Raw genomic sequence first — 23199 nt, 5'->3', positions numbered from 1 at the left:
TTCCATCTTGGCTGCTAAGGAAACAGTTCCAAAGTGATATCCCATTATCTGGAATTTGTGGCCAATTTCCCAAGAATTTCTCTTAAAACGTGGCATTAAACTGAAATAGCGATGCTCACTCATGAAACGGTATTTCCATTTAAAGGATATATATATCAGACTAGCAGTCTCGTATAAAAATACTCTTTCATTCAAACTGTCGATCGAACACTTCGTCGACGACCGCGACGCGGAAAGTGTTTCTCCTAACTTGACCTTAACCCAGGGGTTAAAGTTCGTCAAGATTGCTCTCACCCGGCGAAATGATGAAGAAAGACAAAAGCAGATCGTTTCATCAAACGGAGGTAATAGTCCAGAGAGCGCACTTTACTGATTAATGTTTTCTCGCCGGAAGTTGCGGCCAAAAAGACAGGATTCGGGGGTTATACCGAGACTAAGGAAGGGTATCTGCTCTCGGCTTCAGCTTTGTCCACGACGCCACCCAAGACCTGGCAGTCACTCTCGGACCTCCTTCTTTCGGTATTCACGAAGCGTTGTCTTCCGACTCTGTCCCGAGAAGCCGTCCATTTATCACCGCGCCCTCGTTCTCAGGGGCTAATGTCATCGCACGCGGTTCTCCGCTGAACCTCTCCTCTGTACTCCCTTTATTTCGCTTCTTTTCACCTTCGAGTCTCCCTTTTTATGACTCCTTATATCATAGAGAAAATTTTTAACCATTTCCGTCCACGCCGAGGGCCTTAAACGCGCTTTTTCACCTCCCAGTAAAGAGCGGTAAACTTTTTCTTCGCGATATATTATGTAGATCCAAGCTTAGAAAGCCGGTGTCAGTATTATTTATGCGGCAACAACTCTCTCCCGGAACTCTTCATCGCCAACTTCAAGACAGATTTGTGATTTTTGAAAATTCTATTCGCGATGTATGATGTCTCGATGATGAAACAAAACTACAGCCGTTTATTTTAGATGTATAACGATTAAGTTTTTTGATCCTAGTACAAGTTTACATGGAAACTGAAGAGATTTGAGAAAATTTCCATCATCCAAAAACACAACAAATACCAATAATTTTCTGAAAGCTCACGCGATAATAGAATGTTCGTTTATGAGAAAGATTTCATTTCACACGATTTCTCTGCAATATTTTTGAATATTTTTAGAAATATACAGGTATAACAAATATACAAAGTACAGTAGCGCTCAAAATGAATATTTAAAAATTTAGTATTTAAGTAACTGTAATCCTTAAAAATTTATCTTTATCAAAGAGTACACATATCTTGATCTTGTGATGAATACATGCCCAGCTCTTAACATCTCTAGATGCTTTTCAAACTTTACATATTAAACTGTTTCTAATCTCACCAGCTTTCGACTAACATGAAATATACTGCAGGCTTCATAAAATATAACTTCAAGAGTTAGGTTATCCGAATATCTGCCACCTTCTGAACTTTGCTTTCCATCACATGCATAGATTGTCTAAGTCAGGTGTAGTTGTAAGAAATTGGTTGATACTATGATCATTTTTAAATCAGAGGGAGCTGAAGTATCGACCACTCACGGCTCTCGACGCCACTAACGGTAGCAATAGTATTTGTAGACGCTACCTGCAGGTGGCGCGGCCTTTGCTCGCTGACGTAAGTTGAGCATGTGCCGCATGACCGAGTAAATTACCAGAGTGAAATATTAACCCGTTTGCGATTGTTTCGTCGATAAAATATCGACCTAGATCTGAGGGAAGAATTTTTAACCCGTTGATTAAGATACTAAGTTTTCTTCTTAACAAATTATTCACACGTCTCTTATATGCACTGTTTGTGGCCTGTGGTGGCGCAGTAATCGTACCCGTCACGTGATTCATAAGGAGTCCAATTACAACTCAAGTTCTTCTTAAAGCAATATCGATCACGTCAAACATCGATTTTCATTTCGAACATAAAAATGCACCAAAATAAAGAATGTCAATATTTTGTCATTGGAATAGACTGACTGACAAGTGTCATGTCAAGACTGCATAAATGGGTTCCTAAAAAAACCGCCCGAGTGCGTGCCTCGACGTAAACGTTGAGAATACTCACTCAGATGTTGCTTGGATGTCGAATTCCGGCCATGATGGCCTCCTGCGACAGAAAGTAAGCGGCGGACGGTCCGTCGGGGCTACATTTCGTCTGAAGGAGCCAACTCGTCGAGGAGATATGCTCCCTCCGACGGAGTTGGGATGCACGGTGAGTCCTGAGCCTGAAGTGCAATCCAGCGTTTGCCGACGCGTCGACAAGGAACGCGCGTGTGGCGAAGTGACCGTACCCGGGGGAGGAACGACCTAAAATAAAGCCATTTTCTCAATTTGATCAGAAAAAGGAGACAAGGGATGAGGATCAAGTCCTTTTTCCAAGGTGCGGCGTCTCAGCAAGTCGTTCGGTCTGATCGCCAAGTTGCCAATTGGAAAGTGGAGTGCCACTTGTTGCATTAAATATATAACCATTAGGGTGCGCCTTAAAAATGTCATTTTTGAATTTCGACCAGCTCACCCCCAAGTCGGTTTCAAATAATTAAAAAATAATTCCTTTTTTTCAGTTTTTTATATCAATTCTAACTCGTGCCCGTAAGAGGTTAGATTTCCCTATTTAATCCCGAGCCTTTCAGGGACTTCATATTCATTTCGATAAAATTTTATGTAAGGGGAATTCTTGGATCGCTGATTGCAGATCCGATCTCAAAATTTGAATATTCAAAATGGCAGATACAATATAGCGGAAAAAAACCAAGAAATAATTGGATTTCGATAAACGCTGATTACGAATCTAAATTTGAAATTACAAAATTCAAAACGGTGGATCCAATACGGCAACATCAAGTGACTTGGGATTTTTGTGCACCATGTTGGAATTATTTCAAGCCGATTTGGGGGATAATAGAGTCGAAATTGAAAAACCTGTGAAAAAAATTGTGAAACTATTTCACAAATGACACAATTCATATACTAATGTCACTCGAGGCTTTTCTAATTTTTTTTTTTTTTTCATTCTGAAGTGAATTCGTATTTCAATCTGTCGAGTCGAGCGAGTGATAACCGATACGAAATATCTTATCCAATTTTGAAATACATGATGTGGTTTTTAGTTTAAACTTGATGCTAATAAATTGACATTTTCTCACTAAACTCGATACCTTCTTCAAGGTTTTCATTCTTTTATCCTCTCGCACGAGAGTTTGAAAGTGTTTATAAAAAACTCCCACTTCCTCGTAAAAAGCACTCAGGTGGCCCAGCATGTGTAAGCGCCAATTTTTTTGTTTTTACGATCCCATAATCAGGATCCGCGGGGTAAAAAAATCCTCCCATATCAGACCGCCCTTCTCTAAAGTGAAACTCGAGCCAGAAGAGAGTAGAACTGATGCTAAACATACAGTAATCCACCAACGCTCATCGTCCCGTTTAGAAAATTTCAATATTTTCTACGCGAGGTTAAGGAACGCCATCAGGCATAAAAAAGAATGAAAAAAAAAAAACAGAAAGACAAGAATTTCGCAGCCTGGCTGCTCCGAACCGTTTATCGTGAAGATGAAAATTTGAGAGGCTCCGCACCTCGCGAACTGGATATTAAAGTGGGCGGATATCCGGATTGCCAGAAGAGGCGAAGAGTAGTTTGAAGTATACGAGTCACGGTAAGTGAAGTTGGAAGAGTAATAAAAAAAAAAAAAAAAAAAAAAAAAAAAACACCAGGAGTGAAGCGGAGAATAAAAAAACTGAATAGTAATAAGAGGGTGAAGGGGAAATGAAGGCTGCTCTTGAAAAAACGGGACGACGCGTTCCTCACCTTTGGAAATCCATGGGGAATCGTCGGCTGAGTGACGGTGTTGGTGTTCGTGGTGGACGTGACGCATCCCGTCGATCCACTGCGGCCAGGTCCACCCTGAGTAGAATCCTCGCGACTAAACGAGAATCTTTTTGGGCTCAAACTCAAGCTGGCGACGCTGTCGCTGACGTATTGCTGGAGCGAGTTAAAGAAACTCATTTTGGAGGTTCTTTTTTCCTTTCCTTTTTAATTACCCTGTAGATTTTTTGCTATCCTCTTCTTCTTCTGTGCCTGATTTTGACCCGCGAGATTCAATTTACGCGGGTAGATTTTTCGACGTGCATTCGTGTTGTTTTTGACTTTTTCTTTACTTGTGCTTCATGTCAATGGATAGTGATTATCACTTCTGTAGAGAGCTGAGCCTCGACAATTTCGTTTTATTCACGACTGTTTGATTGTCGTCGCCATTTCGGTCGAGTTTAATAGTTTGATTTTTTCAATAATTACTTGGGTGTTTAGGCTTCGGATTTATGATCAATTTAAGATAAAAATCGTCGAATATAAGATTATTAGCACGTGATTCAATTTGCCATTAATTTCAATTTTTTAACTAGTTTTCTGTCGGTTAAGTTGTGTAAACGTAAAAACGCGTATAATGACTCCACAAATTTACTAAAAGTATTCTTTTTTCTTTTTCTATACAAAAATTTTCATTCGGAAGTATAAATTTATCTAATATTCTTTCTGGTTTTTGGCATCACCTTTTCGATGATGCATATATTATACAATACAATGTAAATTACACGATTATATTAGCTGTACACTGTTAAACAAGTATGCGATTGAAATAATTATGGTTATTAACATTTGAAATTTTTTTTTTTCATCAGTATAGACTTTTAATCACACTAAAGGATGATTCAATTCAAATAGATGCGTGCATTTAACTGTATAATTGGATGCGCGTTAAAGTCGATTTTACGGTCATTTTAATCCATTACTGATTACACTTTTGGCTATGAACAACTGGACAACGACGAATGCCCGATCATCTGGAACAGATAAACATTAGTTTAACGCTGGAAAATCAAATTGCCAGAATATAACGAATCAATGAAATCCGTATGTATGTACTAGCATAAATTCAATCAAGGATCGTATGAAAAGTGAACGAATTTTAACTTTTTTTTTTATATTTACGACAACCGAATTTCTAACGTTCATATTATCTGGCGTCAACGTTACGAACTTCAACTTTGTCGTATCCCCTCCATCTAATTATCTCCAAAAGTTTTCTTTGGTGGATCAATTACGACTTAACGGTGCCCAAAAATTTCTTCAGACTAATTTATTAAGATTTATTAATACGCGAGAGTTCTCTCAAGTGCTTCAGTTTCATAATTTATAAACCATAAACACTTTTCGACCTGGCTATTCAACTTCTTTTTTGGTAATTATCAACTGTTTTAAAACTGAAAATATGAGAAGAAGACAGATGTTGCATTCGTGATCAAAAATATTATGTACATACGGAAGATTTTTGTTGGCAATTAGTTGAAACAGTGATATTCGCGAAGTTTATCATAAAATTTTTGCCAAGTGCTTCGAGTTTTTAGCTGGCAAGCAATCAAGTTGGTGAACGAAGTAAAATCGACGTATAAAATGAACTACGCCGTTGTTTTGAACGAGGTGAAAAAAAGTTCAACAACAACAAAACAAAAGTACTTTTAAAGAAAATAAGAGGAAAACGTGTAACGTTGAGGCGTGAAAGAGACGGGAATCTGTTTGTTCTCTGCCAGGTAAAAAGAATAATTGCTTCCACCATTTAGAAAGCCCTGAAAAGCTCGGCTGACTTCATGCGGTCGTCGTGCACCAGTTTTCACTCAGAAGTTACGCCAAGCAATTAGTGCCCGGGTTCCAATTCCTCTATTAAATCATTTGAAAAGAAAAACTCGAGCTGAATGCAAACAGTAAAACGAGACTAAAGGGGCAACCGTAAACTATATAAATTTCCACTAGAGAAATACTAATTTTTGGTAAAAAAAAAAAAGAAGACAAATATTTTCTTCCTCTATTTTCATGCGTTTAAGTGAGAAAAAGACAAATGATTTAACATTTAGGATTCCAGGGATGAGCTTAACGTATATTTTCTCGTCATAATGAAATATTCCAACATTTTTAAAGATTACAATCCCAGTCTTGATACTGCGCGTAAAGTTCTTTGAAATCTCTGAACCGTAATTAAATTCCGAGACCCTCGGACCTCCGGACTCGACGAATTTCAAGAGATTTGTACGAGACTTCGAAGATTTCCAAAGATCTTGTGAAATCGGAACTCGGCGTTATATATATATATATATATATATATAACGGTACCTCGTTAGATTTCAGAGCCTCTACTAACGATTCACAGATCTTAACGACTCTTCACGATAATTCTGACAATTGCTGTCGAAACACAAAAATACTTGTAAAGTCTTGAGAAAAGTCATCGGAATTAGGCAGCGATTAACCCATTCCGCTAATACATTTATATTTCTATAACGATACGATTGAGAAATTATCCAAGCTATCAACTTTAATTTCACAAAATTTCCAAGCGCTTGACCGAACGAATCCACAAGACAAACGGGGTGAAAAATTTGTTTATTATTTTCTTGAAATACCTTCGCATCGTTTGCCAGCACTACTGCAGAAGAAGAGAATGAAAAAGTAAATAAATCGTATGGATGTAAGGCGACAGAAACGAATAGCAGCGTTGTAAGTATCGAAAGAGTGTGAGATCGAAGGGGTTTGCCAGGGGTAAGCAGACGGGGAACAAATTAGTTTCCGAACAAATATTGACTGGTCGACAAGCCCGAGTAACTTAGTTGCCGGTCTTACTAGTACTCTCCTTTGAGTAAACCTCCTTTCCTCCCTTTCTATGCTGAGACTTCGCACTTATGTGCTCATAGGTGGAAACCGCACCGAGACTTCAAAGTCTGGAGCACCAGGAGAGACGTCTTCCGGCTCTTCCGGTAATGCAGCTTTTGTAAACACCCTGCAACACGTTCTAGAGAACATTCTACGTCGTTTACTTCCGTCACGTGTTGCATCGAGCAAGGAGTCAGCTTTGCAAGTTGATACGAAACGATTAGACGACTTTAAAAATGGGCGAATTTTTTATGTTTAAAAATTAGAACGACCAAAAAGTCCACGGGATTAAATTCTGGGAGTCAAATTACCGACGTTTAAAAACGTGGAAAGACGAGAAATACGGAAATTTATCTTGAGGACCGGGAAAATAAAAATTGAGAACGGAAAAATGTATAATCAACTTGTACAGATTTTTTTTTCTAGTTTTTCTGGCTTGCATTTTCGACAAATAATTTTTTTTTCGAATTTTGGCTGTCCGAAGTTTTAGCCGCATCAAATTTTTAATTTCGCAAATTCTATTTGTCTGTATCTTCATATTCCGAGCTTTAATGTTCATTCGGAATGCAGATTGTTCTGAAAATACTTTCTTGGATAAAGGATCCTTTGATTAAATGAACTTTTGAAAAACCAGTTACTCTACTCGGTGATATAATAAGAAATCAAAATCAGAATTCCTACTATTATTTCAAAGGAATTTCGAAGTTGTTTCAGCTTTACAGATTTTTTTCCTTCCCTGAATAAAAAATGTCAACGCAATTACTCAAATTCTAAAAATTTCATATTTGCCTTATGAGACATCTCTGCTCCCAAATTCTGACGACTGTCTCATAGTGGCAAGAAAAAAAAAAACAAATAAAAACCAAACACCATTGTTATCAGCGATGCAGCAAAAATCCCTCATCCATTCTCAATTTCGAGGGTCGAATCTGACACTGAACAAAATCGTCGGATTTATTCAAAAGTCTGCAGGAATCGGCTCATCGCCTTTCACCGTAGGTGCAGCAGCCTACTTTCATCCCGTATTTTGCAGTTTTTTTATTTCCATTTTTCTCTTCTCGGTTTTCCCGGTTCTCGGCTCGTTCGACATTTCGAACCTCTACAGCCATCCAAAGCCACCGAATGTGCTCCGGGAAACGTACGTAGGACGGTGGAACTCGAATAAACTGGCAAGGATTACGCTCACACTTCGCGGGAAAACCTTATTTGCAAATAGCTGTTTTCCGCTTCCTGCACTTTGCGGGGTGAGCGAAATGACACGAAGCACCTTCACACCGTTTTTCCACGGAATCCCTGGTTTATTTTCTACAGAACACGGAAATTCTTCTACCTGCTATCATTTTCCAGATAATCGATAGCTTGCAGACTTTTTTTGTCTCTATTTTTAAATATTTTACACGTACGATTACGAGTATTTTACTAGAGATGCTTTATTTCGTTGTATTAAAATATTATATACGGGGTATTCCATGCCAACTCGACCAGTGTTAAACCCCCAACATCTCAAAATCATTTCATGTTTTTTTCTAACATTCTAATTGGTAAAAAACGTGACTTGAATTTTTTCCAATATTTTTTTATTGAACCGTTTATTTTTTATAAATATTTAAAGTCGATTGCGAATGCCCGTTTTTTAAAATCTGAAAAAAATCGACTTAGAAATCTCTCTATTTTTAGATAATAACTGTTCAACAATAATTAAGCTAAACCACTTGCTATAGAATCACCAAATTAAAATAGACTAATTAATATACAGCATGGATGATTGCGCGAAAATAACATTAAGATATCTTTTCTTAATATTTTAATGATGTGAATCATGATGTGTAGTTTTAAGTGAACTTAATAATAACTGAACTTCATTATAAATTTTAACTAACAATTCATTTTAATCTAATAATAATGAAGCATTTTTTTATTATCAACCGCGAGTGAAACATTCGAAAATTTCGGACAATAACTTTCGATAAAACAATATAAATTAATGAAAAAATGTTTTGACAAGAAAACCGAGTTTCAAAATTAGTCCAATCGAATTCTGCACTACGGCCTAAATTTTCCTTTTTCCAATCACCCCTCGCAATATTGAACTCTTGGACCGCCGACTGTCGTTCCCCAAACTCAATTATCACTTCCTTACAATTAGTTTCGTCTCTCCGTCCAGACTGGCTTTCGTGCTCCTCCTTCAAGCTTTTCGTACCAAGAGCTTTGGCTCTTTCTGACTAATTCCTTCCTCTTCGGTTACAAAACAACGCAGTGAAGGTCCAATGAACACGCGATGATAGTCATGTGGTTTCATTTTTTTACCCTAGAACCTCGATCCGAAAACCACAAAAATTAATTTTTTTATACCGGAACCTCTGGCGCAGCCACTCTGGCGATTTTTTTGTGATATCGTCAGACATACTGAAAGACCCTGTAATTTTTTCAGCAAAAAAAAGTTGCCTTTTTTGAATAAAAAAATAGTTTTAAATTTTTTTGGCAAAAAATCAGCGTTACCGAAACGTGAAAATCATTTCAAGTCGTCTGCTCGAAAGCTTACACAAAAATACAACTTTTATGTGGAAACATTTTTTTTCAGTTACTTCAAGTTTCCGAGATATATCAATTTGATAAAAATGGCGTTTTCCAAAATAATGAATTTAAAAATCTGAAAAAAATCACGCAGAGTGCCTTTCAGTAGTACTTTCATATACCCAATTATCGGGAAGATCTGAGATGGTCGAAAAAAAAGTGGCCGGTTTCGTGGAGAATCCCTTATATATGGAATAAAAAATTTTAAAACATAATAACTTTCTCTAGACTTTGCACAGTTAAAAATGAAATTGTGGATTAATAACTGCCTGAAAGACTATTGAACTGGATTAAAAAATAATTCGAATCGGAATGCAATTGGAGATATGATCGTTGACAAAATAAAAAGAGAAGGTCTTCACATTTTTCAATAAATCGTAATAAAATTTTCAAGTCCTTTAAACATCTCAACATGGACTCGTTTGATGTATAATATATCAAGCGACGAGTTAGCGCAGATGTTAGAAAATAATTTCCCGTAGAATCAAAGGCGAATGTCGAGTTTTGTACAAATATAAGAGAACAGCATAAAGGCAGTTGCTCGTTTCGAGTGTTTTAATAAGCCATGGGTCGAGTATGGAGACCATAATTGTACGAGCAGCTCTTTGTCTAATACGTTGTATTTAACCGGAAATTCTGGGCTTGTAATAAGAGTAACGTGCTTGTCGTTGAGATGGAGGCTCTTCTTCTTTGAAGAAGAAGAAGCTGGAAAGTAATTTCAGACCCTTAACCTGCACGAAAAGGATTTCTCCTAGATACGTATTATCCAGCTCATTTCAATTACAAAAATGCAGGATTCCACCGATTGTTAAGTGGATTTCAACTTAATTCTGATTCATTTTTTTCATACGCATCGCGGGCTAAGAATCGTTGGCACTAAATTCGGTTCGAATTCTTGTAAAATCTATCGAATGTTATAAAATAGTTACAATCATTACTAAAAGAATCCCGCATTCTTTGCAGCACCGTAGAACCTTGGTTAGCCAGGGAAGGGAAGCGGGAGCGACCGGGAATATGAAATCCATTTCGTGACTTGTGAATGTAAAGAACCAATCTCCAACGACGATGCCGGTAATCATACCAGATCGTATAAATCGAAATGTATTATTGGTAATCGTTGCATCATCAGTGCCCATTCGAAACCTCGAAAAATATAAATCTAAATAATTTTGCAATGTGTAATCGTTGACCTTGCCGACATTCTTTTTTTTAAACGTTGCATCATCGTTACATAACTCAGAAGAAACGTAACTTTCAAACTTCTCAACTGCATTGATAAAAACTTCGAGTATTGGTTAGAATCCACCTTCTTGGGTGTACGACTGACTCATTAATTATGCGTCTAGTCAGCCTGTCAACGCTCAAATGGCTATTCGGGATTTAAAACAACAAGAAAACATTTTGCAGCAAAACCGGTCAAGTCGTATTCCGGATGCTTCCGAAATGGTTAGTCGAAAATATGTACTTATTTATTTATTTTACAGGCTGTTTCGTGTCAAGCCACGTTTCTTTATATTCGCTAAAAAAATTTTATCTTACGTAATAAATCGGGCTCTTCTAGCATAACTGTAAGCTACTTCTGAGTCTGCACAGAGCTAAACTATGTTATCAGCGAATCGAAGTGTCTTACGCTACGACTGGCCCGTGGGTTTGCCATTCGTCATTCCAGACACTAGCCGGATTGACTTTGAGCTCCATCAAGAGTTCGACTACCGATGCAGGAGTCGTAAGAAAGGAAAATTTTTGGTTTAACCATTTGCCACCAATCCCAAGCATTACCACCCCGGCACGAGTCCACTTCGAAGAAATGCAATGGTTTCAGAGGAAGACACGGTATCGAAAGGGTTGTCAAGGTGACATCACGTACGGAATCTATCGGACATTCAGGTCCGTTAAGACAGCGATACAAAACACTAGAAAATGACTTCACCTTTTTAAATCCATCAAAATACATCTAAATACCCATACACACATCATCTTGTACATCCGTTGCTACCTGTCCGAAGACGAAGCTGGCGGGCTGGACAAGGAAATTTCTAATCCAAATCTACACTCCAAACACAGACCAAGAGAGCGTTTCGGTGATAATTTGAGGTCTATGGAGTAGCATTCCATCTTTATTATCGATGCGCAAGTTAAGGCGACAAAGAAGAGAGATGCTTTGATCAATGCTTAGAGTATTTATCGCGATATACCTATATTCCGGTTAGATACACAAAGTACGGCATTTAATCGATCTTACTGGTTAGCTCGTATTATGTACTTGTTTTATTTGAAGTGCGTGATTGTTTCTGTTAGCGAACATGCGACTTGGAGAAATAATACATAAGCTTCGAATGAGATGATATTTGGTTCACGCAATTCCCGAAACACATCAAAAGTTTGACTCGAATCGATACTTCACTCGACCGCGATAAGAAAGGCTTTTTGAATCAAGGAATTCGCTCGACTAAAACGTTATGACAAACTAATCAAATTGCAATTGTGGAATCAAATTCGTCGCATTTGGAACCAATAAGAGATACGAGACTGTATTGAATGGACTCTAACAAAATCCATCCAACTCTAACAACTGTGCTAGGTATACAAAAGGTAAAAAATCCAATGTTTGATGAACAAATAATAGCAAAAAGATTCTATCACCTAAAGTCATGCATTGGAGGTTTCATGGGAACTCAGTTTATCATTCACCGGATAAATGTGAAAATTATAGCCAATGTCGGAAATAACAGGGATGAAGTATTTTTCAACAGTGGCTTTGAGAAACTAATCGATAAGAATCACAGTATATGTGATGAAAATTGTCACGCACAACGAATTTCTTGTCTTGAAAAATGTAAACTTATTACTACTGACGGGATATGCATGAATACAAGAGATAATACTCAACGAACTCCGAGTAGCGCATAGAAGAAATTCCGAAGCACATGGATAGAACGAAACTTGGCAAGTTGCTAGCTGTACCTCTGACTTTTAGAGTAAACCGGATTTCGTGATAGAATTTGAATGAATTCGGGTATTGCACTCAGTGATTCTATGTGAGTGTGAGTGATTACTGGCCTTGAGTGGACAGCGGAGAGAATGTTGGATCAGTCTGGGGGTGATATGTGATGCGTCATTCCCCGAACGTATAAAAATCACAAATCTTACTTCAAGTTCCGAGTTCCAAAGATCAGTTCGATCGAAGCAGGTACAGGAGTTTCATCTGCGCTGAGTTTTCGATGTTGCACGACAAAAGTGTGAATTTAGTGAGGACTAACAAAGAGAGGTGTGACAGTATCACAAGCCGAGTCTATAAAACATGATCGACACATTTTGGTGAAAAATAAAAAGTTCCGCGTTTCGGAAATCCGCAGAATCCCAGAATGGATCCTATAATGGTAGCCACGTTCGTGATCACATGCTTATTGTTATACCGAGTGATCAACGGTGCAATCAAGATATTGAGAATTGTATTGTGGTCCGATTACCCGTCCAACACCGAGGACATACTACGTCTGCCTTTCATAGGCCATGCATATTTTTTTATTGACGGCACTGAAGGTAAGGAAAATCCTGTTGTTGTCGAATCGGTTGACGAATATTGAGTAATCATTGTCATTATACTAAGGCTCTATCGAATATGCAATTTCAGCTCTCTTCAACAGGGCAATTAAAGTAGGAAATATATATTCTACAACGGTCCGACTCTCGGTTGGACACCATTCAGTCTTCGTTGTAACTATTCCTGAACATTTGAAGGTAAGAAAGTTTCATGATAAAGGAAGGCAGATTGAAACTATAAATTCCGAGTCGATTCGTGTTTTCAGGAGGTACTCCTGAGTCCGAAGACCATTGAGAAAAACTTTTGCTACGACTTCGGACGACTCTGGTTGGGAGACGGATTACTCACCGCCCCTGGTAAGCGAACGATGTCACTTTGATATCTAACTTCACTCAAGATATCGAAGTCGGAGATGGATTGCCTTGATATCACTAAATTTCGGATTAGGTCCATTGTATCAAAGTGAGCATCCGTCACTTGAAGTCAAGATTCTCTAGGGTTGATTCATGTCGCAAGCAAATAGATTAAATGAGTGATGGATATGGTCGTCATGTCCTAGCAAAGTTCGTCCAGCTAGCAAAGTGTGCGGTTTCAAAAATTTTCCCAGCTCATCTTACTCCATTTCATATCAGTTCTCTAGTAGACCTCATCTGTTGGGCAATCAAGATAATAATCATATGATCACTGAGACGAATCACCAGTGAGTCTACGTTAATACGTTGTATTGATTATAATTACGATTTTCGGACGAATTCTGTTAACATCTCAATCATCGACATCATCGTCGTGTTGATTTCGATTGGCTGCCAGAGCTGGAAGATTGAGGCTGTACGGGATGCATAATAAGGCAAAAAATATGTCGGATCATAAACGCAACGGACCGAGAGTTAAACCGTCATCACAAAGACTATCACAGTTGAAGGTTACTAATTTTTATCGATTGACTAGCTTGGGTGACAGTCATTCAAAGATCTGTTTCGTCACGTTTTTGTTTCCATACTATATCAACCTTACCTGACAACTCATTCGTTCCTGAGAAAAACAAAGTTTTATTCGCTTCATATTATGAGATTCAAATATGAATGCGTCAAATCCGATTTTGGTTCGAGGCGTTGAGGTGGAGCAGCCAGGTGGGAGAAGTAATTGGCTGTGACCAGACACTCCGCGATAAGGCGCTCGCACGATCAGTCGCAATGATAAAAGATATTCCCCGTAGAATCGGACTTCCATTTCCTCTTTTAAAGTCTCAACAACTGTACTGAATATAACGTAATCGTCAATGTGACAAAAGTTCGATATCAATCTTAATTATTTCGAATAGATGAGTGTGCGATGGAAGAATGGGCGAAAATCTTGCCAGCTAATAGAACTTTATGCATTTAATGTGTCACTAATTTCAATATAACATGTGTCCAAACTGTCAAACTGTAAAGCATCCATTCAACAAATAAGGGACACAATTAGTCACAGATCTTTTCGTTAAAATTTCATGAAATGAATTAATGATTACTCGATGGATGAAATTGTTGTATCAAAATTGTGACAATATTGTAACAACGATGATTGTTGACATCGATTCACTGTTTGACTCGTGAATTATAGAAACTCCCCCATGGGTTTGAGAATTGGATTTTATAATTGAGACTAGATGACCGGTAAATGAAATTACTCATGTACCTATCTCTACTGAAATACATCTTTTGAAAGATAGGCCCGTGTTGATGTTCCGGAGGGTTTTTCATTACAGCATCAATATGGGAAGCCCACCGAAAACTGCTTCATCCATTCTTCAATTCATTGACTCTCAAGTCTTCCCTGGAAACATTTGTCACTCAGTCAGTGACATTGGCCAAGAAGATAGAGCCGCACTTGGACGGACCAGAATTCGAAATATCCAGATACATTTCTCTGTGTACATTGGACACAATCTGCGGTAAGTGGGCTGTACTTCGGGGAGAATCAACTATACCCATCTGAACGATAAATTTTTTCGTAACCGAAGGCTAATACATATCCATGTCACGTGTCACAGTGGCAGCTATGGGCATAAATTTGGACGCACAGGAGAGCGAGAAGTGTCAGTACCACGAAGCAGGACATAAGTGAGTCAAATAAACTGCCTTTGACACGGTGAACACATCAACCTTTCGCTCAATTATACGTTGTTTGCAAAACTCTAGACCCAATAGCTTTTTTCGAAACACGACGCTGTTTTAAGAATCCTGTCGAAATTATGGATTCATATTTGATTCCGGTTACCAATACAAATCCACTAATTGTGCTTTAATTTTATTCTCACAGAGTGCTCGCTGGCTTCGCCAAACGTACCCTGAGCCCTTGGCTTTACCCAGATTTTATTTTCTACCGCACGCAACTTGGTAAGGACCACAGGAAACACATCGAGTTTCTGCACGAGTTCGTTGACAACGTAAGTGCGAGACACCTTTATTAACATATTTCCGGCAGGCATTGATTACGTCATTTTGTGGAGAAAAAGAATCCTTCCACCTGAATTCTTAGTGGAGTACTTTAACAGGGAATTAGGCAAAAGTACGATATTACATAGAGGATATTCAGCCTTGACGACGAATTTGTCGATAAAACATTTGCTTTCATTGGTATTCCGATTTCGCATTCTTGCCGTTCCGCACATTTCAGTTCTGATATCGGAGATTTTCGCAGTCAATTGTCTCTCACAACTGGTCTGAAATCATAGCGTTTTTGAGCCAACTGGAGAGATAGGTTCATAGATCAGACCGGAATATTAAATTCGTCTGTAAGTGTTGATGACATATCATTCATGATATCTACACTAACGTTTGCTACGCGAATTTTTGCAAGCACTCACCCCGTGTACAATACTTTGGCGACCCGCGACGATAGCTGGAAAAATGAAATTGACCTCACGCTTTGTCGCGAAACTCAAGCATTGGCCACCAAGAACAGATACAAAAAACAAGAACTCCGAAGTCTTACTCATTCGCTGGTGCTTTTAGTATTGCCTTTCGTAGTTTCGGATTAGACACCCTCGTTCAAGAGTACGTTCTTAAGTTCTTTGCAATCATTGCCATGAATTCTCTACTGTAATTGGGTTCTCGTTTCGAGTTAAGACAGTCGTTTGCAACGGGCTGCTATAATGACACGTTGCCCGTTATACACGACAAGCATATTAGGGCAATCGTTCGTTTTTACTTAGAACACGCGTAAGAACTCAGTGTTTCGACATGACAACAATTGATAGACGTCTGATTTCGTCCAAACGGAAAAAACAGTTTGGATAAGCACGGATCCATGAATCATCGATTCGTGTTGTCTCATTTCAGGTAATCCGACAAAAGAAGGCAGAAATCGCCCGGCGTAGTGACCAACGAGTATCAGCCGACGAAGAACAAGATACAGCTGGCAAGTACCACAAAATCTAGATGCAGTCGTCAAGTACTACGATAGAGTTTTTTCCGTACGTGTGAGTTGTGTTGAGGCCTTCTGCCTCACGACTTAGATGAAATACTTTCGAAAACTTGGATAATGTTAGATTGCAGAGGCCATTTATGCACGAGTCAGGTATAATGTCGCTTTTTCAATCACCTTGACATTCATGTATCAGATGCTTCCACGGCTGAACCTCAGTCACTGATGGAAAATCTCCTCAAACTATCCAACGATAGCAAAACGCTGACGGATGAACAAGTCCGGAGTCATGTTGATACGATGATGGTAGCTGTAAGTATAACGCACTTGATACTGTCATCACGGTGCAGCTTTGGTTATTATTTGTTATTTTTATTAATTATTATACTTGCAAGTTTTGTAATTTATTAACAACGGAACAGTAGATACACACAACAACATTGTCAACTCGCAACTAGAAGCATGAATGCGCAATTGTAAGATTAATATTCTCTCTTAGGGCTCTGATTCATCGGCGATTACGTTGAACTACTTGACGTTGATGCTAGCATCCCACCAAGATATTCAGGTATGTTCATTACGCAGGTACACATCACGTACTGATCTCACAGACACAAGCATTATTAAGACACAATCATTCACTTTTCATATAATCGTGCAGCAAAAAGTGTACCAGGAATTATGTGAAATCTTCGGAGAACATGTATTAGAGGAGGAGAGTGAAGAGTTGCACATCACGATGGAAGTCTTGACGAAAATGACGTACATGGAGAGAGTGATCAAAGAAACTATGCGCCTGTTTCCCGTTGGACCTTTGCTGTTCCGAAAGGCAACGGAAGACCTGGTTTTAGGTTTGTCAGCTTTAGTAAATCGATTCATTCTGTTGAAATTGAATATTTCTGAACATAACCTGTGAAACGAACCCGTGATATCTCATTCAAAGATGGTGCATCAAGTCACCCCCGAAACGGTAATTCATTTTATAGGTGACTGTACTGTGCCAAGAGGGAGTTCGGTTGTTCTTAACGTTATAGGAGTTCACAGAAATGAGAAATACTGGTCGGAACCTCTAAAATTCGATCCGGACAGATTCTTACCAGAAAAAATTGCGAACCAAGAACCATTCTCCTACTTGCCGTTTAGTGGTGGTCGAAGAAATTGTATCGGTAAGCAAAATGGGAAGGTTGACAATGATTATTACTATTGAGAGGATTTAATGAGATTTTTGGCGATCAACATATAACTTGAATCTTTGAGCGGAAGAATATTTGGAGAGTTCAAACAAGTCCATGCAAATATATGAAAATAATTTGGTTGCCAAGAATTTGGGACAGGAATACAGGTGTGCCATTAGAAATGACACAAAATAACTGGACGAGTTTTTTGCATTTTCAGGAATAAAGTACGCCATGATGTTTATGAAGATATTCACCACGACGGTTCTGCGGAAATATTTTCTGATCAAGGATAAAGTGGTACCAGTCGAAGATTTACGGCTGAAAATTGATACTTTGTTGCGATCCGTTGATCCTGACACTCTAAGGATCAAGAGACGAGCAAAAAAGTACGTTCCTCTGTGAATCCACATTACCCACTGAAAACTATCCACATACGGGCACCAATTGTCCTGTACTATGTATTGCAAATAAAATAACTGTACTCGATAATCATATTAATGGTGGAATTGGATGGTTTTGATTTGACATCGCTCAAAGTAACATACAACATATTTTTTTTTTTTTTTGTATATTTAAAGAACTTTTCAACACATTTCTTTACGGTTTTCTCCTATTCCTGATAGTTTACAAATCGTTTTTGATACTCGAGAGTAATTATTGCGATATAATTAGTCATTGTTCTGGAAACAAATTGATTGAAAAAAACATGAAAATCCGAGGAATAATTGATTTCCGAAAAAGTTACCGCTGCATGCACATTTTAGATAAGTCGTAATTTTAGGGGTCGCTGATTACGAATCTGAAATCAGATTTTGAAAATTCAGTATGGCGAATTCAATCAGGGCCTCGAAAACCCCTGCATAAATTTTTTTCACCGTATTCAGTCGAATTTTAAATTTCCATTCGCCACATTGGATCACATTGGATTGACTTACTCAAATACTTTTTTATTCTAAATATTACATTTCTTTTTCGAAATAAATCCTTTAACATTTGGCAAATTGATAAATAATGTTTTTTCAGTTTCGTAGTTATAGAAGCAGATAGGTATAACAAATAAAAGAAACAGACAACGACGCGACCTGTGCAATTACATTCACACAGTAAGAAAATACAATCTGTTTGTGAAATTAAAAAAAAAAATTCATTCACAATTCTTGAGTATAATTGAAAATTGCAATCCCTTAAGAAGCTCCGAAAAGGGGATGAAAAGAAAAAGATGCCGGGGTTATAGACTCACAATTCCTTCTAAGTAAAATAATTAATTCAACTCTGTCGGTATTTTCTTTAGCTTACCAAGGAAGACGGGGATACTTATGAAATATTATTTTTCCAATCAAAAAGTGTAGAGGTTGAGCAAGAAGCCTTTAGCAAGAAGCTATGCTTGTGGTTAATAATCACGGAGCTTCTGCATCCTAAGACGAGATGGTTCGTTCAATTCGAACTTAATTAATTAGTACGCGAGAGAATATATCATTTGAAATAAGTCTTACCTTTTATATTTTTCTCTTTCTATCCCTTTTCCCTCTTCAATTATAATGTTCTGCATTTTTTCATAGACTGATTACACCGAATTTTCAAAACAAACAGAATCAAACAAAAGTTATTGTAATCGTGAAATTCATTTTTCTTTTTTATTTTTTAGAAATTATTTTTACATATGCTCGATAGCGAAAATTCGTCGAAATTTACATGAAAATAGATATAAAAATACAAAATTGAAAAAGTCAGATACATGTCTGTCTGAAAAAGTTTAATCTTTATCGGATTATCTAAATATCTAAAAACGAAAAAAAATCAGCTCTGGAACTGTGTAAAAAATTGATTCAGAACGAAATCGAGTTATAATTTATTCAATAAAATTCGTATCAAATTTTCTTTCATAGAAGACTTACACTAGATTATCGTATCAATTCAATTCAACTTTGCAGATTTCAGTTATATTTTTTTATTTCATGCTTATTCTTGTTGTTTTCACGACTGATTCAATCTTTTGCGTAAATCCCGAAAATTCATACCAAATAGAAGAAAAATAAAGAAAAAAATAAAATAAAATAAACTAGTGGAATGGAATGGAAGCCCACGATTGAAACTTGTTAACCATATAACTCCATAACTGTTATTAAACTCTAGCTCATCCCGCTTTGTACTTGTACTTTCATCAATGACAAGAAATTCTGTGCAATTTCTGTACATTGCATATAATGGAAGCTTAACAAGTCGTCCTCTGATTTATTCGAATACACCTACGCAAGCACATGACCTATATGTATGTATATATATATATATATTGGACTTTATTTGCTTGCTTGTGATGTACTAATTGACGATTCACCGAAGACCGCGTACCGTTGAATCTGTATATTCGATATATAGAGCCGTCGAGTAAGCAGCATTGCTAATTAACGGGATTCACTGAGAAGCCGTCAAAGTCGCCTGACTGACTGCGTCGCAAACTAGTTTAATCAACGAATTTGAGCTGTGTGCTGATAACCATTAAATTACCTACTGCTAGCTGCTATACTTGTTCATTATTGGTACGATTTGTACACAAGGTTTTTGTACTTGAGATACTTTTTGGGGATCAGTGTACATAAGATGCTTGAAATCGAATGGCTTGAATCACGTATAGGCATCGGGTTTCGATGAGGATTTACGTTTCTTTCGCTGCAGGCTTTCTTTCTCTCTTCGTTTTATTTCATTTCTCTATCTGTTCTTGCCTTTATTTTTTTTTTTTTTCATTTGTTTTCTTTCTTTCTCTCTTTTACTTCATTGTAGGTATCGGCACGTGGCGAGCAGCCCGATAAATCCCTGTTCTCAAAGACTTAGAGAACTGGCAATCTTCATCGAACATCAATTAACCGCTGGCATCCAATTCCTCTGAAACGGTGGGGAAAAATCAAGGAAGAAAAAACCGAGGATCGAAGGTAGAATTCAAGCAGCCGCATCTGAATGATAATTAAACGAAACGTGAAAGCGGTTTCAAGGTTTAGAATTTCCGAGAGAAGAGAAGATAAATTCACGGCCATTTTTTAAACCAACGTTCGTCAGCAGAATTCATCGGCCTCCAGTTTCTTTTACAATACAATAATTCTTCAAAATGTTAATTACGATGAATTTCGATTGAAATCAAGATCATTCTATTTTGTTCTACGCGAAAAAGAGAGGAGAATTAAGAAGACACTCGTCAAATGACAGTTTCAATTTTATCACCTCGGGAGAAACGGAATGAATCTAAAATTGCTAATAATATATTCTTCGCTAAAACAAATTTCTATGATTTTCTGCTGGCTTGAATGCCAATTCAAATTCTTCAAAGACATTTTACATTTTTTCGAAAACTGTTCACTATTTTTGACTAATAGTAAGTACAGAATGAAAATCATTAGTCGAGTTACTTTTATAACGATATATTATCGAGGGGGTTCAATCCCTACCAATACGAAAGGATATTCCCACCGGATCGTAATAGATCAATTTTTTCTGTCAAGAAAAAAAAACCCACTTAGGTAGGCAAGCGTTTCAAAAGATGCGAAAAAGGGAAATTCTTATAACTATTGAATAAGAATTTCGGTTTCCATTTTATCTCAAATTTATACTGGTGGCAAAACTTTTCGCAGCTAACCTGAAAATCTGAAAAACGAAAAGAAAGTTTCAGCAGAGGTTCAGTTCTGCTTGGATCGACTTTGAAAGCAATTTCGCGGTATTATACGTTATATGTACAAGTCACAAGTCGGAGTACATATAGAATGCTAGAAGAAAATCAATGAAGCATTCAAATCAATGGATCATAACATATTTGACATGATGACCGTAGACTTAAACAAATTCTTCTGAAAACTTCGGCAGTGCAATATAAATGCAGAGTATTTAAAAGAAAAAATATAAACTACCAGTGCAAATTGTCATTATTATTATTCAATCAGAATCTTCCTATTTGCTTTCATGTGTCGCTGAAACATTTTTAGAAAGCTCTCTGCATTGCACGACCTGCCCATTGTCATCATATAACCAATTTCCACATTCTTTCTCTCGCGTGAAAAGAAGGTATTTCTTCCCAGTTTACGGTTACGTGCCTCTGTAGCTGAGGACGACGTTTACTGTCAAAGGACCAGAGTGTCGTAAGGTTTCAGGTTGATCGTTAAACCCGGTATTGCAATTGTTAACTTCCTTTGCAGCTCGGACTGGGTTTGATTGAGGAAAACAAACCCGTATCGTATTAACGCGCCACGAATTCTAGTGAAAGAAGAACTCTGTGTTGAAGAAAAAGCGTACGATCGTGTTTCTGACTCAATTTTTTTTTCTTTTGTCAACATTACATTCGTTTCTAGAATTTAAATGAAATTTTTTATCGACTGTACCACTGTTTTACTGATTATAACACTGTCTTGTCGACTTTGCCACTGTTTTATCGACAGAGGTGAATTTTCCAAATTCTACATCTTTACTGAGCTATTACTGGAAAATTTCTTTGAATAAAATGGGTCACGCTAAGGAAACGATTGTGTTTCTGACTCGATTTCTTTCTTTTGTCAAGATTACATTAGTTTCTAGAGTTCAAATGAAATGTTTTATCGACTGTGCCACTGTTTTACTGACTATACCACTGCCTTGTCGACTTTACCATTGTTTTATCGACAGAGGTGAGTTTTCCAAATTTTATATTTTTACCGAGCTGTTGCTGAAAAATTTCTTTAAATAAAATGGATCACGCTAAAGAAAGAAAATGTTCATCTGTTGATTTATATGTGACTGAGCCGTTGATTTGAAGTAAAATAAAAGTCTTAAGAAAATGATAAGACATGTCTGAACCGAGTATCCTGCAATTTGTCAAAGTTGGCCAAAGCCGAAAAAAAAAATATAAGGAAGAAAAATAAGCCAGTTACAAACCAGCCTCGCAAGATAATAATAGGCCATTTTAAAAAAGGCGAACCTCCGAGTATCGTAACCCGTAGATTCCTGCAGTAAATCCATCGTTTATCTTGAAAGATTCTTATTAAATCTCATCGCGTTATGCAGTGTAGAGTTGAGTGCTCGTTTTAACGAGACTGACGGGATGAGAACTTCGCTTCTCCAGCTTTAAGGAGACTCACGGGGTGCGTGTAAGAGTGAGAGAGGAAAATAGAGGGGAGGAAAGAGGGTGCGATGATAATCTACGAAGCTAAGCTCGAAGCACGCCTTAACGATGCCCATTAAGATAGTGACGACTGGGAAAAGTTGAACCGAACCCTGAAGCCGCCCCCGTTTTAGCGATTCCACGCAATCCGGCTCACCCGCTGAACGTGGGAAGTTGACGTGATGAATTTCCGAATTTAATTTAAGCTACAAATAACTCGGCACACCGTTGGAATCTAGACCTGTCTTCGTTCCTCGGACTCTGGCTTTTTCTGGGTCAGCCGGTTATTCTTTCAACCCATTTCTCAATTAGCCGTTCCGATAATGAAACTGGGTGTAGATTTTTTTACTTTATTTTAGACTAACTTGGCGCGACGTTTTCATGTCTACACCTAATTTCAAATGCAATCAATTTCCTCGGGGAAAAAATGTTGATCAAGTTGCGCGAAATAATTTGTCGTGACGTTGAATTTTACGTCTGTGGTTATAATATGAGGTTCCTGATGAAGTCGAAATGTTTTTTAGATCTAAGGCTGTTAGTCTCTTTGGCATAGACAATGGCAAATCTTGATTTGAAAAATCAATTCTTCGGTTTCAACAGTAATAAATTATCGTGGTCATTTCAAATTAATTTAGAGATTCGCAATAACTTGTCGAGAAATTTTATCCTCCG

At 37.6% G+C, this 23199-nt stretch overlaps 2 protein-coding genes across 4 annotated transcripts in view; one reads left to right on the top strand and one right to left on the bottom strand.

Annotated features, from left to right (window-relative positions):
• LOC124411105 (BAI1-associated protein 3) overlaps positions 1-4336 on the bottom strand; it is a 68764-nt gene extending 64428 nt beyond the window's left edge. For all 3 annotated transcript variants that reach the window (XM_046889988.1, XM_046889989.1, XM_046889992.1), the window contains exons 1-2: positions 3816-4336; positions 2079-2320 (exon numbers count right to left, since the gene is read on the bottom strand). In XM_046889988.1, the coding sequence (XP_046745944.1) occupies positions 2079-2320; positions 3816-4013 (440 nt within the window). In that variant the 5' untranslated portion in view covers positions 4014-4336. The remainder of the gene's footprint in view (positions 1-2078; positions 2321-3815) is intronic.
• Positions 4337-12646: 8310 nt separating this feature from the next.
• LOC124411420 (cytochrome P450 4C1-like) lies at positions 12647-17813 on the top strand. The gene is made up of 12 exons (XM_046890513.1): positions 12647-12824; positions 12916-13022; positions 13091-13181; positions 14573-14758; positions 14858-14927; positions 15127-15253; positions 16149-16227; positions 16430-16545; positions 16733-16801; positions 16895-17084; positions 17220-17399; positions 17629-17813. Exons 1-12 carry the CDS (start codon positions 12647-12649, stop codon positions 17811-17813), a joined length of 1578 nt encoding a protein of 525 aa, XP_046746469.1.
• The last annotated feature ends 5386 nt before the right edge of the window (positions 17814-23199 follow it).

Source organism: Diprion similis, chromosome 10 (genome assembly GCF_021155765.1).
Source record: "Diprion similis isolate iyDipSimi1 chromosome 10, iyDipSimi1.1, whole genome shotgun sequence".
Lineage (NCBI taxonomy): Eukaryota > Metazoa > Arthropoda > Insecta > Hymenoptera > Diprionidae > Diprion > Diprion similis.
Note: the sequence above shows the minus strand (reverse complement) of the source record. Positions and strands in the feature narration are given on the sequence as shown.